This window comes from Artibeus jamaicensis, unplaced genomic scaffold, assembly GCF_021234435.1.
Source record: "Artibeus jamaicensis isolate MK-2021 breed Jamaican fruit bat unplaced genomic scaffold, CSHL_Jam_final contig_3174, whole genome shotgun sequence".
Taxonomy (NCBI): Eukaryota; Metazoa; Chordata; class Mammalia; order Chiroptera; family Phyllostomidae; genus Artibeus; species Artibeus jamaicensis.
In genome coordinates, this window is record NW_026521738.1 from 1,117,406 (window position 1) to 1,141,499 (window position 24,094).

General features: G+C 38.0%; 1 protein-coding gene across 1 annotated transcript in view; it reads right to left on the bottom strand.

Annotated features, from left to right (window-relative positions):
* Positions 1-24,094, bottom strand: part of ALMS1 (ALMS1 centrosome and basal body associated protein) — a 212,170-nt gene that overhangs the window by 93,596 nt on the left and 94,480 nt on the right. Inside the window, exons 13-14 of the mRNA XM_053663400.1 lie at positions 9,084-10,900; positions 1,863-2,107 (exon numbers count right to left, since the gene is read on the bottom strand). Of these exons, the coding sequence (XP_053519375.1) occupies positions 1,863-2,107; positions 9,084-10,900 (2,062 nt within the window). The remainder of the gene's footprint in view (positions 1-1,862; positions 2,108-9,083; positions 10,901-24,094) is intronic.

Sequence of the window (24,094 nt, forward strand, 5' to 3'; positions counted from 1 at the left end):
GTGCTTTTAGGCTTTATTTCCCTGGTGCTGGGACTCTTGGTTGTGTGGTCTGTCTCACAGCCTGTTTCTGCTTGGTTTATCTGGGAGCAAATGTGTGCCTGCAGTCAGCCAGCCACCTTAGGGATCTCTGCTCGCTGCCTCCTGCACCCAGGGTCTGCCAGTTGCCACCTGCGTGCCAGTCCACCAGCCACAGCTTTTTCCTATTGTGACCCTTCTCTGCTGGGAACCGACTGCGCCCCTCTTGCTGGTCTGGATGAATGGTTGTTGGACTTCTGTACAGTTCACTTTTCTGTCAGTTCTGGTTGTTTCTGTGTTTCTAAATTTTTGTTGTCCTTAATTTTGGTTGAATGAGGAGGCACAGTGTGTCTACCTATGCCTCCATCTTGGCCGGAAGTCTCTGTGATATTTATTAAAGTGTATAGTTTGGCAGTTTTATTTCACAATAAAAATGTATAAGAAGTATAACCATCTTAACATATACATATACTTATTTAAATTAAATTCAATGCAATTTAAATGGGGAACCAAGCGATCTTCTTTATCCATTTAGGCATATTCCATCTATATCCACACACAGATAATCTTTATGCATAAGTAGGAAAAATTTTAAATAGATTAAAAAAATAAATGTTTAAAAATTTAAAATAATTTTAAATGGATTTAAATAGATTTGTGCAAACTATTATACTTTATAATTAGTAATCTATAGTTTCCATTCTCACTTGGGGGAAGAATGGAAACTTAATTGTTAATTTTCCTGTTATTGGCCTGAAAAACAAAATAACTTACCCTAATTTTGAATATTATATAGTATAAGTACTACTGCAATATCCTATAACAATAATAGCATAGCACTCTCAATGTAGACTTTATGTTAGAGATGGCTAGCTGCTCACCAAAATCCATCTCTTCTTCACCATACAAAACACAGCTAAACTATTCCTATACTGTGGAAAGTAATCCAGGCCACTTTCAGGCCTATCCCACACAAACTTCCCACATGCACTCTTCCATGGTTTTTGTCCCTTCCAGCTGACTGTGATAGTGAGCTCAAGGTAATCATAGGTTCCATGTTTCAAGGACAATAGATCCGCAGCCAACCTGGGTATCTGATCAGTGTTTTATGATACTGTATTTGCACTATCACATTTATTTGTATCTATTTATTATAATATTAATATTAACTGTAAGACAAAATGCCACAAATTCACCTACCTACCTAAAATTGAACCACTATAGGTTTTTTTTTAATACTCACCCAAGAATATACTTATTGAAAGAGAGAGAAACACTGATTTGAAAAAACATCCATCAGTTGCCTCCCATACGCGCCCTGACCAGGGATTGAACCCACAGCCTAGGTATGTGCCCTGACTCAGGATCAGATCTGTAACCTCTTGGTATATGAAATGATGCTCCAAGCAACTAAGCCACCTGGCCAGGGCAGAAGCTCTATAGTTTTTAAGTTTTTATGCAATATCTATGTTTTTATTACAACTGTAATTTCTACTGTAATAAGCAAACTAAGTTGAATAAGCCATCATTTCTACTGTAATAAGCAAACTAAGTTGAATAAATTTTACCTCATGATACTTTTATGACAAGTATCATGAGATAAAAATATGTCAACCACAAGCATCATGAGTTCCATATTCGTTACCTCCACTAGAAATTAAGGTAAAAACATAATAAATCATATTCTCTTCGTGGCTATGCATTTAAAAGATGAGTATAATCATGTGGCTCCTAATGCTTACAAGTACAATTAGGTTTTCTGACTCCAAAGACACAAGCACAAACTTGTAAGACACTTACACACAAAAGTTGGTAATGTGACCTAAAATGCAATCCAATTCTCTTACCTCCATCTGTGCCATCAGGAATAGTGGTCTGTTGGACTGAAGATGATGAAGTGAACCTGACAGGAACTTTGCCCAGCTTCTGGGAACTGGGCTTTGAAATTTCATGTCCATGATCTTCACTATTAATAAAAATCTCAGATGAAAACATAGCTTTTCCTGGACTTTCTGTTGTAATCTGTGTGACTGCATCAGATGACAATTTTCCAGAGAAGGCAGAAGATGAGGGTTTAATCTTCTCCAGTGATCTGAACAAGTAAGTGAAAGGGACAGCAGGTCATATCCTTGGCTTATAGAATACCGTAATATCTTTCTAAAAGTGGCTTCTAGGAATACTTAAGTATTTTCAAGGAATGTTTTGTGCATACATACCAACCTTAAATGGTTATTTCTGCAGTAGCCTTTGTTTTCTTACATACTTATTATACTGCAATCATGCAGTTTACTTTTGTTTGCTTTAAAAATCTGCTTTTAATTTAAATCAATGCTATTGCATAATTTAGCTAAAGAAAGAGTATTTTTCAGTTCAGCTGAAAATCCATCCATTCATTCATTTTTATAAAAATTACTAGAGGTCCCGTATAAATTAGGGGACTGTGCTACATGTATAAAGTACACAAAGACAAACAAGAAAAAAGCCTTCCCTCAAGGTGTTTATGTCAGTGGGGGAAACAGAAGTTTTCAATGTTGTAATTACATATTAAGATTATAGAGAATGAATATTAAAACAGAATCATTAAAACAAATGATTGAATAAATATATAACAGGAGAGAAATGACAAATTTTGCCTACAGAAGAATTCCAAATAATAAATGTAGATTACCATCTTTCTACCCTAGCCAAAGGAGGTGAAACTTAATCTCTCCTTCTCCCTTGAGTATGGATTGAAACTTAGTGGCTGGATTCCAAAGAACAGAATATAAAAAGGGAGAAACAGGTCACGGGGCTGGTATGGTTCGGTTGGTTGGTCGCCAGTTCAATTTCTGATCAGTGCACATGCCTGGGCTGTGAATTTCACCCCAGGTCCAGGCATGTAGAGAAAGGCAACTAATTGATCAATGTTTCTCTCTGACACGGAAGTTTCTCTCCCAGTGTTCTCCCTCCCTTCCCCCTTTCTCTAAAAGTAAATAAATAACACCTTAGAGCAACTATCCTAATTATTTTGAAACGTAGAGAATGTGCACTGTGAGAGTAGCAACAAAGTAAGGATGCAAACGCTTACCATTTATACTCAACATTTTACTAAAGTTCTTAAATGATATCAGCAGTTAAAACAGGAAAAAGAATGATAGGAAGAAATAATGCTGTTCTTTTCATATTTGATATAATTTTGAGAGAAAATCTAAAACAATATATAGATCACTTATTAGAATGTGTTTTTAGAAAAATTGCCAGATGTAATATAAAATTATTTTCAAAAATATACATTGTTCAGTATTAGAAATTATAAAATTGAAAGCTAAAAAATACCATATACAATATTATTGAAAAATAAAATACCTAATAAGTATACTAAAAGATATAAACACTCTAAGTAAAATACTATTAAAAATGACAGATAGAAATTAAGGATAATCTAAAATAGGATCCACTTCTAGGAAGGTTGTTGTAGTTAGCCACAGGCCATCATTTCTACTGTAATAAGCAAACTAAGTTGAATAAATTTTAAAAATCATACTAAAAAAAATCAAAGTGTTATGGGATCAATAGGAAAACAATGCCAACTAACATGCTAGAGAAGGGCATCTTAGAAATTATGGGCAGGTGCTTGGTATAAGTAGACACACTCCACGGGTAAAAGAGAAACCAACAGAGTTTTTGCTGAACCCAAGGGTTGGCAGGATAGAGTGAATTCTAGCAGAGTGCCAAGCTGATTTCCCCCACAGGTCATTTCCTTAGTGTTAGAGTGGTATGGGAAGATGGGGAACTGAGCCAGAAAAGCAGAGTGAAATCTCCTGCATAGTCATGGCACCAATAACAAACTAATTCCCACTAAATCATAGGGCTTATGATAAACCTTAGGTCTCCTCACATTTGCCAGATTTTGAACCTGCATAAGGCAGGAGGCTAAATAACTAATGCCTGATGGGGAGAACTTTCAAGGTGAAAAATAAGAGGTCCACCAGACTCGTAATAAAAAACCAGAAGTGCTGCCCCCAAGAATGGAGCTGAGAAAATAGTGAAATACACCTGTAATCTTTTGAGTGCTTATGAGACAAATTTCCATTGAGAAAGTATAACCACAAAAATACATAACTGGTGTCCCCTTACATTCTAAAGCTGGGAAAGCTGAGAGTCCAAAGAGCTGAATTCAAACATCTGAAAGACTAAACTGAATATCTCACTATAATTAATTACTGAAGAATAAAAACCATGTCAGCTTAAAACCAAAACCCAAACCAATCATTGACAATCAAAGGAATAATGAGTCAACTGAAGCTCCAAGCCTACTCTGACCTAGTAAAATTCCTGAAATTTTGTTCAGGCACTGTATCTGATTAACAGAGAACAGGGCAAATCCTTTCTGTTGCAAAGTGACAGCATTTTCAGTCTCTATAATTTTTTCCATTCACGATGTCAAGAATACAAGCAAAAATTATAAAATCTGTGAAGCAGAAAAAAGTAAAAATTGAGAGAATACAGAAATTGATTTACAGGGGATTTGGATACCAAGGTTAGCACAGAAGTACTTTATAATGATTATTAATGTACTAAGAGACCAAAAGATGAGTGATAATAAAAAATATAAAGAATCTCAACAACAAAAAAAGAATCTCAACAGAAAATTACAATCTATTTTTAAAATAAAATAGAAATAAATAAAAAGGCACTAATCCCCAACAGATCTCAGGAAATGCCAAAAGTTTTTCTTTTTAGGCTAAAGTTAAATGATCCAACAAAGTAAAGAACTGCAAAGAGTAAAGAATAATAAAGAGCACTTAATAATGAGTATCATATACATACACGTTTTATATATATAGTTATGTACTATATTTCACACACACACACACACACAGTGGAGTAAACAAGGAACAGTAACAATGTCTTGTGGGAATTTATAAATATGTAGAACAGTGGAGAATCTTGGTAGACACCACTTTAGCCCAGAGATCATAATGTATAATGCATGTCAATATAATGTGCTCCCTAATAAGGGACATTAAAAATGCCTAACCTTGGCCATGACTGGGTAACTCAGTTTGGAAAAACAAATCTGATGTTTTTCTTTCTCACTCTCTCTTAGAATTCAATTTTAAAAAATGCCTAAACTCAACCTAATCTTGACACAACATCACACAGCCAAATCAAAATACTTTCTCCAAAATAACTAATCAATTCTCTTCAAAGTGGCAAGGTCATGAAAAGTAAGGAAAGACTGAGAAACTGCCACAGATTGGAGGAGATTAAGGAGATATGACCACTAAAACAAAGGATGGGTTTTTAGACTGGATCTGAAACAGAGGTGGTTCATTTGTGGAAAAACCAAGTAAAATCCAAATCAATCTATACTTTAGCTATAATTTTATATGAAGGATACTTTCCAAGTTTTGGTAAATGTTTTGTGGGTATAATGTTATTATAAGATGTTAACATAAGCAGAAGCTTCTGTAAAGGGAATACTGGCAAGCTAAGATAACCCCCAGTGATCACTGCCTCTTGGTATTCATACCCCTGTGTAATCCCTAACCCTTCCGGGTGGGCTAAAAATAGTGATTCATTTCTACCAAACAGAATGCGGCAGAAGTGGTGAGATTCACTTCCAAGATTAGGTTACAAAAAAACTGTGGCTTTCATCTCAGGCACCCTCTCTTGCACTCTTACTTGCTCTGCTCATTTGAGGGAGGGAAACTTAGCTTTCATATTGGAGCAGCCTCATAGAAGGAAGGAACTGAGGTTTCTTGCCAACAGTCACATAAGCAAGCTTGGAAGCATATCCTCTCAGTCAAGCCTTGAGATGAGACCACAGTTGCGGCCAATACATTGATTGTTTGCAACTCTGTGAGAGACCCTGAGCCCAAAGCACTCAGCTAAGCTATGCCTGTATTTCAGACCCACAGAAACTTTGGGATAATATTGTTTGAAGCTGCTATATTTTCAGGTAAATATGTTACACATTGATAGATAGTACAGGGACTCAACTATTTTTTGCAACTCCTCTTTAAGTTGCAAATTATCTCAAAATAAAAAGTTTTAAAAATATTTAATACTTGTATGTTTTATCCATACAAACACACAAAATCATACCTTGCATAATAATGGGGGTACATTCTGAGAAATGAATCCTTAGGTGATTTTGTCATGTGAATATCATAGAGTGCACTTACCCAAACCTAGGTGGTATAGCCTACTTACTACACACACTATATAGTATAGTCTATTATTGTTCCTGGGCTATAAGTCTACACAACATGTTACCATATTAAATACTGTGGGCAACTGTAATACGGTGCTAAGTATTTGTGTGTCTAAACATATCTAAAGACAGAAAAGGTACAGTAAAATATAGTACAAATGATTTAAAATGGTATAAATGTACAGGGCAGTTACCATGAATGGAGTTTATAGGACTGGAACTTGCTCTGGGTGAGTCAGTGAGTGAATGTGAAGGCCTAGACTGTCGACTTTATACACACTGTATACTTAGACTACACTAAATTTATTTTTAAAACTTTTCTTTCTTCAATAATAAATTAACTTTGGCTTACTGTAAATTTTTACTTTTTAAAATTTTGACTTTTTTTGTAACAGGACAGCTTAAAAAACACAAACACTGTATAGCTGCACAAAAATATTTTTCCTCATATCTTTATTCTATAACCTTTTCCTATTCATATATTTTTTATTTTAAGACTTTTTGGTAAAAATTAAGACACAAACATACACATTAGCCTAGGCCTACACAGGGTCAGAATCATCAGTATAACTGTCTTCCAGTTCTCCACTGTGTCCCACTGGGAGGTCTTTGCAGGCAATAATAGGCACCTCCTATGATAATAATGCATTTTGGATTACTTCCTGAAGGACCTGCCTGAGGCTCTTCTGAGGAGGTGGCACTCTTTTTGGAAATATGTCCACGGTGGTTTTCTTTGCTGTTTTTTTTTTCCATCATATATTTGCTTGTAAGGAGAGAATGCCCCATGAATATTCCTCTCTACTAATGAAAACATTTCAGCCTCAAGGTCCATGTTTTCAAAAATATTTAAGGAGCTTGTTGAGGTCTGTAAAAGCTTCTGGTAAACCCTTCACTGTAAATTTTCTAGGAATTCCTCTTCCGCAGTTTTATTTTCTCTCGCCTCTTCTTCAGCTAAGCATTCCTTTTCCAGTTCTAACAAATCCACTAATTCCTGAAGAATTAGTCAATTCTTCTATGAATTCCTCAATGTCATCCTCACTCATACCCAGGTTACAGTTTGTCACCTCAACCACAACCTTGCTATTTTTGCAACCTCATCTTTGGCAACTCATCTGGAGTCACAGATGTCATCAGGCAACAAGAATTTTTCAGCTCCATTATAATCTTATTAGACCACGGTTGAATAGGCCATCCATCACTGAGCTAAACATTGTTATGTGGTGTATGACTGCATGTATAGTTTGAATTATGTATGAACTCCAGAGTCAGACACACCTAAGTTCAAATGCTACCTCCAACACTTAATCCCATGCACTGTTGGGTAAAACAGTTAATTTTTTTAAGTATTAGACTTTTTAAATCTATAATTGAAGTAATACTATCTATCTCTGATTATACTATCTCTGAATAAAAAAATGATATAGGCAACCACTACAATGCCTGGGATTTAGTACATTCTGAACAAAGGGCATTATTAATAGTTGATATTTATAATTATAATTTTCTTCTCATTAAAGGAACTCAGATCCAATAAGTATTTTATTGCTTTGATGAGTTTAAGTAATAAACTTGTCAATCTTTTAATTTCTAAAAAATTTTCAAAAAAATTATCAATACTGGTTTCTACTGCACCTTATTATTTACTATATTGAAACTACAGATTCACTGTTTGTTTGCTGTTTGTTTTGCCCAAATTCAATTCTCAAATCATTAACTTTTAGAGCTGAAGGGATTTTTCAGGATATAAACCCTTTCCCTTCCTCCATTATCCACATGAATGACAAAGATATTAAATGGCTTGTCTAAGAAGATAGTTGGTAGAAGAGCTGGAAGTAGGGTTCAACATTTGGAGAGAGAGAGCAGTACCATGTGGTGAACAAACTCTTGCTTTGATTAAACTTACTACATTTGAATGCCCCATCTGCTCCTTACAAACAGTGTTATTGGAGACAATGCTGTTTGCTGACAAAGTAGCAATGTCTATGTCTCAGTTTCCCAGAGTGTAAATATGGAAACTACCATCTATCCCATAGGGTTATCATGAGTGTTAAATGACATAACATGTTTAAGTCTCTCATTGCCAAGACTACTACATGTGGATGTTGAAAAACATTTTTTCCCTTTCCCCTTTCCAAGGCTAGTGCTCCCCATTGTGACATGCTGGCTTTCCAACTCTAAGATGGAAACACTAAATGTATAGGGTGGTTCTTTTTAGCCGTAACAGAAAGTTATGAATCCCTTGTAAGAGACTAATATAAAACTGAATTAATGGGCCTTAAAATTAGGCTATATAATATAAATCTAATGCATCCCCCCCAAACTGGGTTTCTTTCATTATAATACATTGTGAAGTAGGGCATCACCTGAGGGAGCACATTATGCATTACTGGCAGTGTTAACCTTGATTACTTTGCTAAAATGATGTCTGCCAGACTTCTCCACTGGAAAGTTACCTTTTGACACTGTTTATACTAAATATTTGAGGGAAATCATGAAATGAAAATGAAAATGAAGAGAAAGAGAGAATGGAAGAGAGAAGGTACAGGAGAGCAAGCATGCGCATGCATCCCCTCCCAAAGGTGGTTTTCAGCATGTCTCCAACAATGAGGAACTGGTAGCTTATACCACTGCACGATCAAAGATTCTTCTCAAAGTAATTCAATGTTTTAAATACTCGATGCCAAGTTACTTTCTGGTATTCTTTCTTACTTTGGTATTTATCCCTGAAAGACTTCTAGCAGATTCGTCAGATATAATCTCCCTTAAGAGAATCATACTGCTTTCCCCCTAGAAACTTACATTTACTTAGTTATTTAAAACCCGTTATGACAAATTCCATCAGTTTGCTTGTCATCACAATGAGACTCACCGATCTGCAGATATTGAAGTCCCTTCTGGACTGGAATATTCTTCCAAATCTGAAAAATTCACTTGTGTTTGCCTTGATGTTACTATGTGGCTATTCTGAAAAGGTATGTTTTTTAAGTCCTTAGGAACAGTATTACCATCTGGAAGAGACTGCTTGACTTGAAAGTCCGGTGAAGATTTAGGTCCTAGAAAACCTAAAGATTCTTGATCATGTGGTCCAGGTTTACTGGTCAGTAATTTGGAGGTTGGTCCCAATGATCTTGCAGATATAGTCTGTAGGTCAGGATTAAACTCACTATTCATCTTTGTTTTAGAAGCAGGATCCAATGAAAAAAATTTTTTATCTAAGGATCTGCTATCAGTCTTAGGAGAAATAGTTATACGCACACAAGAAAGTGCTTTTCTATTTGAAGGTGGAGTAGATGGAGATATTATTATTGTACGTTGATTTGAGGCTGATTGGGAGACCATACTATTGACCTTAGTTTCAACATTTATGTTAGAAATGTGTGATTTAGGCTTATGTTGACCATTGTTTTCTACTACACAATCCTGACCTTGAGGAAGAGGGGAATATTGTTTTTTAATGTGGTGATCTATATCTGGGGCTTTGCTTTGTTCAAGGAGCTGACGTTGTTCAAGAAAAATGGAAGAAGGAAGGTCTGAAGCTACATAATCCTCACCTTGAGGAAGGGGAGAGTAGTGTTCTCTCATCTGATGGACTACATGTGGGGTTTTGCTTTGTTCCAAGAGTTCTCGTTTTTCAAGAAAAATGTGACAAGGAAGGTTTGGAACCACATAATGCTGATGCTGAGGAGGAGGAGACTGGTGTTTCTTAACACAGTGATCTGCGTGTGGGGCTTTGCTTTGTTCAAAGAGCTCTTGTTGTTCAAGAAATATATGTGAAGGAGGATTTGGAGTTAAAGTTACATTCTTCTCTTTTACTCCTAGTGTGGAACTTGGTCTGCCCATGCTAATGAGAGTATGCTTATCAGAGAAATGAACTTCTTTGAATTTGCTACAATTTGTACTGGGCTCGGAATGACTGCCTTTAAAATCTGAGTTTTCTAAAAGTTTCTCTTGGTGGGAATGTTCAACAGATAGTTTTTGGCCTTGGCTACTACTTTCTGCTAAAATAGTCACAGCTTTATCTGGTGAATGACTAATGATTTTCAATAATGATGGGGAAGAAGTTTTCTGTTTTAGATCTCTAGGTGGACTTTGCTCTTCAGTGAAATGAGAATTAAATACCCCTACAGATGCTCCAGTACACTGGGTATCTTCAGTAACACCAACCTTAAGAACCGAGGAATCTGAAAAACATTTAGAATGTCGGTGAGATGAAAAAGTGATGGAAGTAAACTTTTTCATGGATTCTGGGGGCAGCGTTTGTGATGAAGAATGACAATCCATTTCTTCAGGTGGCAAACAATTAGGTTCTACTAATTCTGACAGCCAGGGGTCCATCTTTTCACGGAATGGCATTCGAAAATCCTTGCTAATTCTGAATTCATCACCTGCAAAGTTTTGAAATGGGGAATGACTTTGTAACTGCAAGGAATTACAAACTTTGAAGTGGGGGTTGCTCTGGTCTAGTGATCTGGAAAAGTTGATGTGTCTGGGTCTCCATGATAATGGGCTCCGTTGTCTTCTGATAATTTCTAAGGGTTCAGCTGATCTGAAGACACAGGAATGGCTGTCCAGCTGTGGTTGTTTGGCTGAGAGAGTCCTGAAACACCCTTTTTCATGGCTCTCAATAATAACATGACTGCATACAGCTTCTGGCTTGCATCCTATTCCCCGTGGACTCTGTAAACCCTAGACAATATAAATAAGATTTTACTTGAAGTAGTACTAATATTTATACAAAAATCACTTTGTTGATGTTTTACAATAAAACAGGTAAGAACACAAGAGTAAGACAGTTAACTATATAATAAAGTGGCCCACGATGACCAAGACCATGCAGCTAATTTCTTCTGCAAATTGTTCACAGAAGTAACAACAGCAGACTACCACTGTCCCCAGTATTGTCACTTTTTTTTTTTTTTTAAAGTAATCACAATTCCATACTCCAGCATTTTCAGGTCCCATGGCTACCAAGCTGCAGATATTTCCAGTTTCATTTCAAGGTAGGAATGAATATGTGACTAGATTTAGGTCAATGGGATATGAGCAAAAGCAGTTAAGTACAAATTTTGCTTCTTGTCCTTAAAAAATTAAGTTCTAAACTTTCATGTTCAACCTACTACCACCATCACTACAATCACCATTACTATTGTCAATTGAAATAGGTGATATCTAGAACAACCTTGCAAACCATGTAAAAGAATGATTCAACTGCCCACCCAGCTTGGGTCCTTGGATAACCTCAAGGAGCTTGCTTCTGTTCCTACCCTAAACTATCATGTTAAAAAAAAACAACCAAAAACTATCATATAAATGAAAAATAAAATTCTACCTTATTTGAGCTATTGTATTTTGGGATTTCTTTGTTAGAGAAGCCTAGTGTGGTGCCACGTGAATGGGAGCCTTTCTGTGCTTGTTACAAATGCTTGATCCCCCACCCCCACATTGGGTGACCCCACAGAGCCATCTGTGTGCTGCCATTTAGGCAGCAACCCCTATGATAGGATGCTGAGTGGACTGGTGTTTGTGGATGGCCCCTAGAGCGGACTGTTAGACATAGCAGTGGTACCTGGAGAGGGGCCTGGGCAAAGGGAGTAGAGAAGGCCTCTTTTCTGGTCTGAGTTTTGGCTTTGTATGTACACCACCTGAGAATGGACGCTGCGTTCAAGTCGTGTGTGTGGCCTCTCCCTAATATCTTACCTCTTAGAAAAGAAAAAAGAACTAGCAGCTCCTTCTCCTGGGGTTGAAGATCAGTATCTAATGCTACCATAAATATAAGTTTTCTTTGAAATTTCAGTGTCTTACCTATAAAGTTGTGATTTGGCATTCTACTGGATAATACAGCCACACTCGATATTATATAAAAATATTTAAAAATATGCTGTCACTTCCAGCATAATGCAGTAGATGTGATTTTGTCCTATTCTACCTGCTAAAGTCCAACAAAAAATCCTGAATATTATACATAAAACATACTAAGAATCTGAAAGATGTAGAAATGAAGGCAGACTGGCTAGGGACCTTGGGACCTGAAGGAGGACATGATAGTAAGATCCCTGGGTTCCCTTTTTTACCTCATATATCCCCAGATTTGGATCTGAAAAAGCCAGCAACCCCAAAACAAAGGGCACAGACAAAAGCTTTAATAAAAACCTACTCTTATTAGCTAAAAAACCAGTAAAGGCGAAGTCTAGAAAGACAGAAAACTTTCAGACAAAAACTGATCTATTCCAGCCACACAACATAAGAAAAAAAGTGGCCTCACCCCTACCCATACCAGTAAAGTCTAAGAGAGGAGCACAGACCATGCAGGAGCCCAGAACTTATTTATCTCCCTGTGGTGTTAACTGGAGACCACACAGGAAGACTGGATCTTCATTCTTATTCAGCAATAATGAGGTGGCTCTCTACCCAACTGAAAAAAATTTGCAAATCTCATATCCAATAAAAGACTTGTATCTAACATATACAAAGAACTTTCAAAACCCAGCAGTTTTAAAAAAGAAAGAATTCCATCAGAAAAAAATGGGAAAAAAACCTCAAATACACTTCACTAACAAGGATAGAGAAGGGAAATAACATCATGAAAAGATGTTCAACATGATTAATCATTAAGAAAATGCAGCCCTGATTGTATAATTCAGGTGGTTAGAGTGGTGTCCTATTACACCAAGGCTGCAGGTTCAATCTACAGTCAGGGCACATAAAAGAATCAAGCAATACATGTATAAATAAGTTGAACAAAAACCTCTCTCCCATATTTTCCTAAATAAGTAGAACACCCCCCCCCAAGGTCAATAAATAAATTTTAAAAAAAAGAAAAAAAAAGCAAACTAAAAGCACAATGAAACACCACTACAAACTTATCAGAATGACTAAAATAAAAAATCGTGACAATATGAAATGTAGGTGGGGCTGTGGAGTAATGAATGGAATTATTCACACATTACTGGTGGGAATGTAATACTGTACAACCAACCTAAAAAATGGTGTGGCACTTTCTCAAAAAACTAAACATTACAACTGCCATATGACCCAGCAACAGTGCTCCTGGGCATTTATCCCACCAAAATAAAGATATATGTTCACCAAAACTCTGCACATGTTTAGAGTAGCTGTATTTGTAATAGCCAAAAACTGGGAAACAACCAAGATATCATTCAGTAGGTGAATTTTTAAACAAACTGGTAACCTCTATACCATGGAACACTACAGAGCAATACAAAGAAACAAACTATTGATACACTCAACAACTTAAATATTCTCCAAAGAATTACACTCAATGAAAAATGCCAATACCAAAGGTTACATAATGTAGGTTTTATTTATATAACACTCTTTTTTTTTTTTTAAAGATTTTATTTACTTATTTTTAGAGAGAAGAGAAGGGAAGGAGAAAGAGGGACAGAAACATCAATGTGTGGTTGCCTCTCACATGCCCCCTACTAGGGATCTGGTCTGCAACCCAGGCATGTGCCCTGACTGGGAATCAAGCTGGTGCCCCTTTGGTTCCCAGCCTGCGCTCAATCCACTGAGCTAAACCAGCCAGGGGTATATGACATTCTTGAAATGACAAAATTAGAGATGAGATTAATGAATGCCAGGTTAAGAAAGGGATAAGAGCTAGAGATAAGTAGATGAAGTTATTAGAGAACAACATAAAGGACATTTGTGCTGATGTAAATGCTAAGTATCCTGATTGTATCCTGGGCCAATATCCTGGTTACAATATGTTATTACAGATTTGTAAGATATTACCATTGATAGAAACTGGGTAAAGAATAAAAGTGATCTATTCATGTTATTTCTTACTACTATGAACCTACATTTACTTCAAAATAAAATGTTGAATTTCTTTAAAAGACAATTAATTAAACACCATAGGACAAAACTAATACTTTAGAGAAGACGTTAGATTATGGTAGAGTAGTAGAAGTTACATTCACCTCCTCCCAGAACCAAACCAGAATTATAACTTATTATAGAACACTCAACCTGAATAACCAACTGTAGACTAGATGAACAGAAGTCTTATAACCAAGGATTTACCGAAAAAGCCACACTGAGACTGGTAGGAGGGGTGGAGACTCAAATTCAGCAGGACCTGCACCCATGTGTGGTGGCTGAGGACCCAGAGGGATAATCTCAGGTGCAAAGATCCACCTATAAGGAGTGAGGGGCTCAAACATGTGCCAGGCTCCTCAGCCTGGAAGATCAAAGCACAAAGGAAGAGCCCATATAACATCAGGATGTGAAAATCAGCTAGGATTATGTCTGTCAGAGGAGGGAAGGTGGCTCAAAGAAGCCCAGAGTCATACAAGAAGAGAGTGGATTGTGTGGCTTCAGGGAGAGGGCCAAATAAACAGCTGCCAAGGTTCCTGCACTGAGTCCCTCTCCCAAACCACCCATGGAAGCCATCTTTCCTGGCTTGAGGACTAGACCTACCATCCCAACTTGTGGCTCTGCCTGTCCTGCGGAAGAATCAGCTAGCTAAAACTAGGCTGGGGCAACAGCACAATCTTTCTTGAAGGCTGTCCAGGAGTTCTGGGCAGATTCAGGGGATGGCAGAGATCCACAGGGAGAGACTTGAGTTGCATGGCTGTAAGGTGAGGGCCTTTCTTCCCTCGACAACCAACTGGCACCACAGGTCTGTGCAGAGACTTCCTTCTATACAACCAACCTTGGCCTGTTTTACCCTGATAAACTCAGCTGGCTACATGCTGATGACTGCATGAGGACCCACCCCACCAAAAAGATCTGTAGGTGGCAGCAGGCCTTGGTGCACATTGAGATTTTTGTTGAGTGACCTCATACTCAGCACTGGCACTTACTTTGAATCTGTATCAACCTGGTGACCACCACTTGCCCCTACCTGGTGACTCTCTGAGAACCTACCTTATATAACTCCCATACTGCCAGAGGCTCTTTCAGTGCCTTGGTATGCAGCTGGGCAACTCCCATGCACACCCAGGCCCAGCAGAGGTAGCCACAAACTGTGGATCGCTTTGTAGCTCCAGACAGCCCAGGGCTGGTCACAGGCAACTTCTAACATCGATCTGCATTGGAGTCCCTCCCATAAGGCCTGAAAACCAACATACCCTGGTGGCAGGCTATAGGCCCAATCAAGGAATGACCAAATTAGCTTTACAGGTGGCCTACCCAAAGGGAGATCTCAGCATGAACTAGAACCTGCACAGCCACTTGTACACTGTGGTTGGGGGAGGGTGTCAAAACTCACAGCCAGCCAGTCAGCCAGAGGATCTCCTATCCATGGATGGACCAAAGGCAATTGAGACTCAACTACAACAAGAAGGCTCACATAATCCACACAAGAAAGACTCCTGAAACAAGTAGCTCAGGTGATCAGAGACTCTGCAGCACTGAGACCCAGAGGACACCTACTACATACGGGCACCATAACAAGAGTGGGAGACATAGTAGATCTACCTAACACACAAAAATACAAAGCAGCCAAAATAGGGAGACATAAAACATGCCCCAAAGAGGCAGGCAAGGTGGCGGCTGGCAGACCCAGTGAGGTGGTGGCTTTGAGACTGGGCAGTTCCGCATTAGTGTGCAGATAAACCAGGAGGAACAACTGGGGAGCAAGATAGACCATGCAACCAGGGTTCCAGTACGGGAAATAAAGCTTCAAACCTCTCATTGAAAATACCTGTGGGGGTTGAGGCAGCAGCAGGAGAAACTTATAGCCTCAAAGGAGAATTCGTTGGAGAGATGAACAGGGTCCTAGAATATACACAAACCCACCCACCGGGGAATCAGCAGCAGAAGGGCCCAATTTGATTGTGGGTAGCTGAGGAAGTGACTGAAAACTGGCAGAGAGCAGAGCAAGCAGCAGTTTCCTCTTGGACCCCTTCCCAACATACAGCCTCACAACGCAGCAATGTGGGTTGTCCCACCCTGGTGAACACCTAAGGCTCCACTCCTTACTATGTAACAGGTGTGCTGGAAAAAAACACCCAAATAGAACAGTTCAAAGCTCCAGAAAAACTACAACTAAGCAACATAGAGACAGCCAACCTATCAAAAGCACAGTTCAAAACACTGGTTATCAGGATATTCCAGGAACTCACTGGATACTTCAACAGCATAAAAAAGACCCAGGAAGCAATGAAGGTTGCATTATGTGAAATAATAAATAATCTACAGGGAACCAACAGTGATGAGAAAGAAACCAGGACTTGAATCAACAGTCTGCAGCAGAAGGAAGAAACATTCAATTAGAACAGAATGAAGAAACAAGAATTCAAAAAAATGAGGAGAAGCTTAGGGGTTCCAACATCCAAATCATAGTGGTGCCACAAGGAGAAGAGGAAGACCAAGAAATGGAAAACTTATTTGAAAACATAATAAAGGAGAACTTCCCCAATCTGGTGAAGGAAACAGACTTTCAGGAAGTCCAGGAAGTTCAGAGAGTCCCAAAGAAGTTGGAGCATGGAAGCACACACCAAGGCACATGATAATTACAGGAGTCTGGATTAAATATAAGGAGAAAATCTTAAAAGCAGCAAGAGAAAAGGAGACAGTTACCTATAAAGGAGTTCCCATAAGACTGTCAGCTGATTTCTCAAAAGAAACCTTGCAGGCAAGAAGGGGCTAGAAGGAAGGATTTCAAATCATGAAAGGCAAGGACCCACATCCAGGATGACTCTACCCAGCCAAGCTTTCATTTAGAATGGAAGGGTAGATAAAAGTGCTTCCCAGATAAGGTCAAGTTAAAGGAGTTCATCACCACCCACCCTTAAAGAGACTTATCTAAGAAGAAGAAGATAAAAATATGAACAGTAAAATGACAACAAGTTGTTGTCACAGTTGTTAACAACCAAACCTAAAAACAAAAACAAACTAAGCAAACTAGAACAGGAACAGAATCATAGAAATGGAGATCATATGGATGGTTATCAGTGGGGAGTGGGAGGGAGAGAGAGGGGGCAAAGCTACAGAGAATAAGTAGCATGAATGGTAGATACAAAATAGACAGGGGGAGGTCAAGAATAGTATAGGAAATGTAGACGCCAAAGAACTCATTTGTACAACCCATGGACAAGAACTGAAAGGGGGGAATGCAGGTAGGAGGGGGTGTGCAGGGTGGAGGTGTATAAAGGGAGAAAAATGGGACAACTGTAATGGCATACATTATCAATAAAACATATTTTAAAAATGCCCCAAATAAAAGAACAGGAGAAAGCTAAAAAACACCCACAAAAAGAGCAAAATGAAATAGAGGTAATCTACTACATACAGAGTTTAAAAAAAATAGTTCTAAGGATGCTCAAGAAACTTAGGGGAAGAATGGATAAGCTAAGTGAGAGCCTCAACAAAGGGAGAGAGAGTAAACAAAAAGGGACAGAGAAACCATACAACATAACCAGCCAGAAATGAAGAACACAATGTCTTGCTTACTACAATGCTTGCTCCTCAATTGTGAGGTGGCACTGTGACTGCTAGGCTGTTCTCCACTGCACCTTTAGAAGACCAAGATATACACCGAGTCTCATTACCTTATGGGGTGCCCCCTATAAATAGTTTACTTAGTTGCTTGCCCTCACTACACCTATTAGATGGGTCCACATTTTGTACTCGCTGATGGTTAGTGAATTTAATTTCTGTTGAGAGGACTCCTACCAGGCTGCAGATGCTATCATCACCACAGCACCCCCACCCCAACATACCCTCCAGGATCACAGCCACAGGGTCACCTGCCTATATCACCCTAAGCAGACCTTTTCCTATCATCACCACTCAGGACTCTACAACCCTCCCATTCAAGCCCTCCAATAGTCCAGAATTATTAATAGTTATTTTCTTTCTCTCTTCAAACTGTGTATCAAGGGCTGATTTTCAGTAGATTGCACTGACTCTAATATTTTTATACAATGGGCAGAAACCAGAGCTCATTTTGGGCAACTACAATAATTACTAGGCACATTAGCGAGCTCAACAAAAACTTCCCCCCACCTTATGTCCTACCTGGCTAATTTTTAAAAAAGATTTATTTATTTTTAGAGCGAGGGGAAGGAAGGGGGAGAGGGAGGGGTGGGGGGACAGAGAGAGAGAGAGAGAGAGAGAGAGAGAGAGAAACATTGATATGAGAGAATCATCAATTGGCTGTCTCTCACACCTGCTCCAACCAGGACCTGAACCCACAACCCAGATATGTGCCCTGTTTGGGAATCCAACCACCAACCTTTTGCTTTGCAGGACGATGCCCAACCAACCAAGCCACACCAGTCAGGGCCCTGGCTGAGTTTTTAACACTGCCTCCATTTGCCTAAGAGAAGAAACCCTATTCTACCCTCCAGCTTGCCCAGACACTCTCTGTGGTGCTTAATTGCTTCCATGCAGTACACCTGCCATACAGTATGTGGCATTTGGCAGGAGCCCCACGTGCACTTTATAATCCTCTGTATGTGCCCAGGCATCCACCACAAAGAAGAACAATCTACACCATGTCCCAAGGAGCATAATTCCCAAAGCACTGAGCCCCGAAGTCCATTCACTCAGGGGGAACCCCAAATTACATCAGCTTCCCCAATCAGTGACCACTGTGCATCTAGGGCCCTGGGTCCATTACACATTTGTGGTTCTCCATATGTGCACTTCTCTTCTGCTCAATCTCTTTGCTGGCCCAGAGAAGTCATGTACATTCATACCAATGTACTTTACTCTACTTGTAACCACACTTATACAAATCACTAAACAGGACCCTCAATCCATCTCTTTTTCAGTCCATCACATGAAAAGGATGTGGTATATACATCCCCATTACGTTGGAAGTAGGTCTGCTACCATTTCTCACAGGAACTGGGTTACATACCACATAGGCACATAAGAACAAATTATCGAGGCAAACACCAACCTCTGAACTACACTGGCTGAACATACTAAGCTGTTACTCCAAAGTGTAACATAATGCAACAGAAACATGATTCCCTAGTGTAGATTATTTTAGATAACCATTTGGCTTTAGATTACTGATTGGTCAAGGAAAGAGAAACACATGCTTTGAGTACACCGCTTGCTGCACGTATATTAATAATTCTGGACAAAATAAATTTATAAAGGATGGCTAAACAAGTACCATAATCTCACCCAAGTTTTAAATCAAATACCTACCATAACCTTATCCATAGGCCTTGATTTTTTTCTTGGCTGCACCCCAACAAATAAGGGGATGGTTACAAACAGGACTTCAAACTATCCTTCATCTACTGATGTTCTTGACTGGCATTTTTGCTTTACTCAAATGTTTCATATGCTAGGTGACTAAAACACTGCCAGTGGCTGTTAGTATCTCCACCACCTAGACAGTGCCCATGATTTTCCCTAAAGACTAAGGCCTAGGCATCACAGGGTCAATTGTGATGAGAAAAAAGCTATTTTGAGTTGCTGCCTAGGCATTTTACAGTATGACAACCCTGCTCACACTGTCCAGAGCATGGACAGTTAGATAAGGACCTGAGTTTAGGATTCCTGCCAGAAGGAAGGAAGATTCCTGCCAGAAGTTCCCTCTTTGTTTTCTACAGGGCACCTTTTAAAACAACCACTTAAGAGCTGAACCTGTGAAAGTCAGTGACCTCTGTCTCAAGAAGCTTTTAAGTAGTAAGTGCTTACTACCCTGCTCTCTTAACTCCTGCCTGGGACCTGAACAGAGGACTGCCTTCCCTCAACTCAATGCACCCCAACCCCCCAGGCTACTGGAATTTGTAAGTAATAAATCTTGTGACTTTACTTCCTTTGTGAGAGTATATTAAAACTGTACCTTCAAGCAAAATGACCCCAGGGGTTTTGCTTCCTCAAAGTGGGAGCTCAGATGCTGAGAAAGTTACCTGCCTACCCCACTGGCTTGTGCCTACACACTCAAAGGTCATAATCTGCATATTAATTTAATACAGAAGTTACAGGGTCTGAAACATGGCATACTACAAAGCAAAAATAAAAACTTTGAAGAGGCAGAGCTAGCATATGGCAGGAATGTTTGAATTACTAAAGAATTTAAAATAACTATGATAAATATGCTAAAGGCTCTAACGGATAAAGTAAGCAGCATGCACGAACACAAACACAATGGAAGCAGAGAGATAAAAATCCTAAGAAAACACGAAAAAAATGCTAGAGATCAAGAACATTGGAATGGAAATAAAAAATGCCTTTGGTAGGTTGAGTAGTACATGGCCAAGGCAAGAATCTTGAGCTCCCAATATCTCAAAAGAAACACCCAAAACTGAAAAGCAAAGAAGAAAATTTTAAAAGCCAGACCAGAACATGAAAAGACAACAGGACAACTATAGAAGATATTAATATATGAGCAACTCAGATACCAAAAAGAGAACAGGAGAACTGTTTTAAAAAAAATAACTAATAATTTTGCCCAAATTAATATCAGATACCAAAATACAGACTCAGGTATTTCAAAGAACATGAAGTAGGATAAATGTCCTCTACCCCAATAACTAGAAAAACTACACCTAGGTATAACATTTTCAAAGTAAAGAAAATCAAAGATAAAGAAAAAATATCCTGAACGAAGCTGGAGAAACTAAACGTCCTATCCATGCAATAAGCAAAGAATTATATCCAATTTCTCTACAGAAACCATGCAAGCTAAAAGAGAATGGAGTGAAATATTTAAAGCATTAAGATAATAAAAAAACCCAGCAACTTAAAATTCTATAGGCTATAAAATTATCCTTCAATCTAAAAGAGAAATAAGACATTCTCAGACAAACAAAAATTGAGGAAATTTGTGCCAGTAGACCTGCCATTCAACAGATGTAAACAGCAGAACTTTATAGAGAGGGAGTTCTGGCCAAGAAGGAGGTATAGGTAGAAATACTTTGCTTCCTTGCACTACCAAAAGGAGGATAACAACCCATCTAAAATCAATGAACAACCAGAAGTGCCAGAAAATCAAACTGCATGGAACTCCAACAACCAAGGAATTCAAGAAAAAATCAACCAGAACAACCAGACCGGTAAGAACCCATGGCGAGGCCATGTGGGTGGGGCTACTTAAGGGGAAACTGAGACTCAAAGTGATCTGGAATTGGTAGGCGTTAAACAGACAAGGAGAGGTCAAAAATGATATAGGAAACTAAATTCAAAGACCTTACACGTATAACCCATGGTCATAAACTTAGGGTGGGGGAAAGCTGGAGGGTTGCCAGGTTCAGGGAGGAGGGGGGATAAAATGGGAAAAATTGGGAATACTGTAATAACATAATCAGTAGAATATACTAAAAAAAAAAAAAAAGATTAGACTTCCAGGAAGTCCAGGAAGCCCAGAGAATCCCAAAGAAGTTGGACCCCAAGAGGAACACACCAAGGTACATCATAATTACATTAGCCAAGACTAAAGATATGGAGAGAATCTTAAAAGCAGTAAGAAAAAAGGAGACAGTTACCTACAAAGGAGTTCCCATAAGACCATCAGCTGATTTCTCAAAAGAAACCTTCGAGGTAAGAAGGGGGCTGGAAGGAAGTATTTGAAGTCATGAAAGGCAAGGACCTCCATCCAAGATTACTCTATTCAGCAAAGCCATCATTTAGAATGGAAGGGCAGATAAAGTGCTTCTCAGATAAGGTCAAGTGAAAGGAGTTCATCACCAAGCTCTTATTATATGAAATGTTAAAGGGACTTATCTGAGAAAAAGAAGATGAACAAAAATATGAATAGTAAAATGAAAATAATCTCACAACTATCAACAACTGAACCCCCAAAACCAAAAAAACAAAAACAAAGTAAGCAAACAACTGAAACAAGAACAGAATCAGAGAAATGGATATCACATGGAGAGATTTCAGTAGGGAGGGGAGTGGGGAGAATGGGGAAAAGGTACTGGGAAGAAGAAGCATAATTAGTAGGCATAAAATAGGTGAGGAGAGATAAAAATTGGTATAGGAAACAACTCATGGGCTATATGTACAACCCATGGACATGAATGGGGGGATGCTGGAGGGTTGGGGGGACAGGGTGGAAAGGGATAAAGGGAAAAATTGGGAAAACTGTAATAGCATAATCAATAGAAATTACTTAAAAAATAGTCATTCTGTAAAAAAAATATGAAATTTGAATTACGGTTGACTTTGGAATGGAGAATACAGATTTTTAATTCTTAAAAAAATAAAAAGAAAAATATAGGTCAAAAACTCAGATCTACATAAAGAAAGAGCATAGAAGGAGGAGCAAGTGAAGGTTAAAAAAACCCCTAAATATTTTTCTTATCCTGAATTCATCTAATAAAAAAGTTTGTTTGAAATACTGCCATGTACCATACTTTGCTGTGTATAATGCACATGTTTTTTTGCCCACATTCTTGAGAGGAAAATAAGAATGCGCATTATGCATGGGTAGTACTAATTTGTTACCAGTACATAAAATTTCTTCTACCTTATATCTGTTGTTTTGTAATTATTTGTTATATAAAATTTCTTTTACTATAATATGTTCAAAAATAAATGTTAAAATTCCTTTAAAATAAAAACAAGTATCTAAATATAAGTAAATAAAAAACTGAATTAAAAATTAAAACAAAAGATTTTTTCCTCTGAAAGTTTGGGCTAAAAACGTGAGTGTGCATTACACAGGGGAGCACATTATACATGTCAAAACATGGTGCATGTGTGTTTGAAATGAATGACAGGAATGACACAAGGGATGAGAGGGAAGAATTAGGATTACTTGATTGATAGGCACTCACACTACCTGTGAAGTGGCACAGTGTTATTTGAAAGTGATTTACTTGTAAGTATACATGTGTTACAATCTCTAGGGCAACCACTAAAAAAAGTAAAAAAATATATATTTATAACTAATATGCTAAGAAATGAGAGAAGATGTAAACAGCAAATGCTCAATTAAAACAACAAAAGGCAGGCCCTGGCTGAGCAGGTCAGTTGGATAGAGCGTCATCCTGATATGCCAAGATTGTGGGTTTGATCTCCAGGCAGTACACACATAAGAAGCAACCAATGAATGCATAAAAAAGTAGAACAACAAATTGATGTATGTCTGTCTCTCTAAAAAAAAAAAATCAATTAAAAACATTTAAAAATAAAAAAAACATCAAAGGCAGAAAGAATGGAAATAAAAACAGGAACAAGGGCAACATAACAAGTAGAAAACAGTAACAATTATGCTAGATATTAACTGAACTATATCAATAATTACTTTAAAAGTCAATGGTCTAAGTGCACTAATTAAAAAGCAGAATTTGTCAGAGCATATCAAAACATAAGGTCTAACTATAAGGTATCTAATAAGAAAGCCACTTCAAATATGAAGACACATATAATTTAAAACTAAATGAATAATAAGAAAAATACCATGCTCACTCTAATCAAAAGGAAGTAGGAATACTACTTCCTTTTCATTTCAGAGAGAACAGACGGCAAAACAGGAAAGGTTATCAGGAATAAGGGAAAACATTACATAATGATAAGGGGATAATTCTCTAAAACATGACAACCTTAATGTGCATATGTGTAAACATGGAGAAACAGATTAACTTACTTACAGACTTTAATACCCCTCTATCAGCTGAACACATCCATCAGGCAACAAATCAGTAAGGATATAGTTGAGCGCAACATCTCCAACAATCAACTAGATATAATGAGCATCTACAAACTACTTCAGATAAAAACAACAATATATGCATTCTTCTCAAGTTCACAAAGAACAGTCACCATAAAACATACCTTATAACACAAAACAAACTATAGGCAGTTCTGAAAAGGAAAAAAAAGTGTGAAGACACTATTTCATCACAAAAAATATATATATTTTAAATCCATGACTTATCTGAAATAGCTTGAATGACCTGAATAAAAAGTCAGTGTAATTCTATGAAAATACCAATG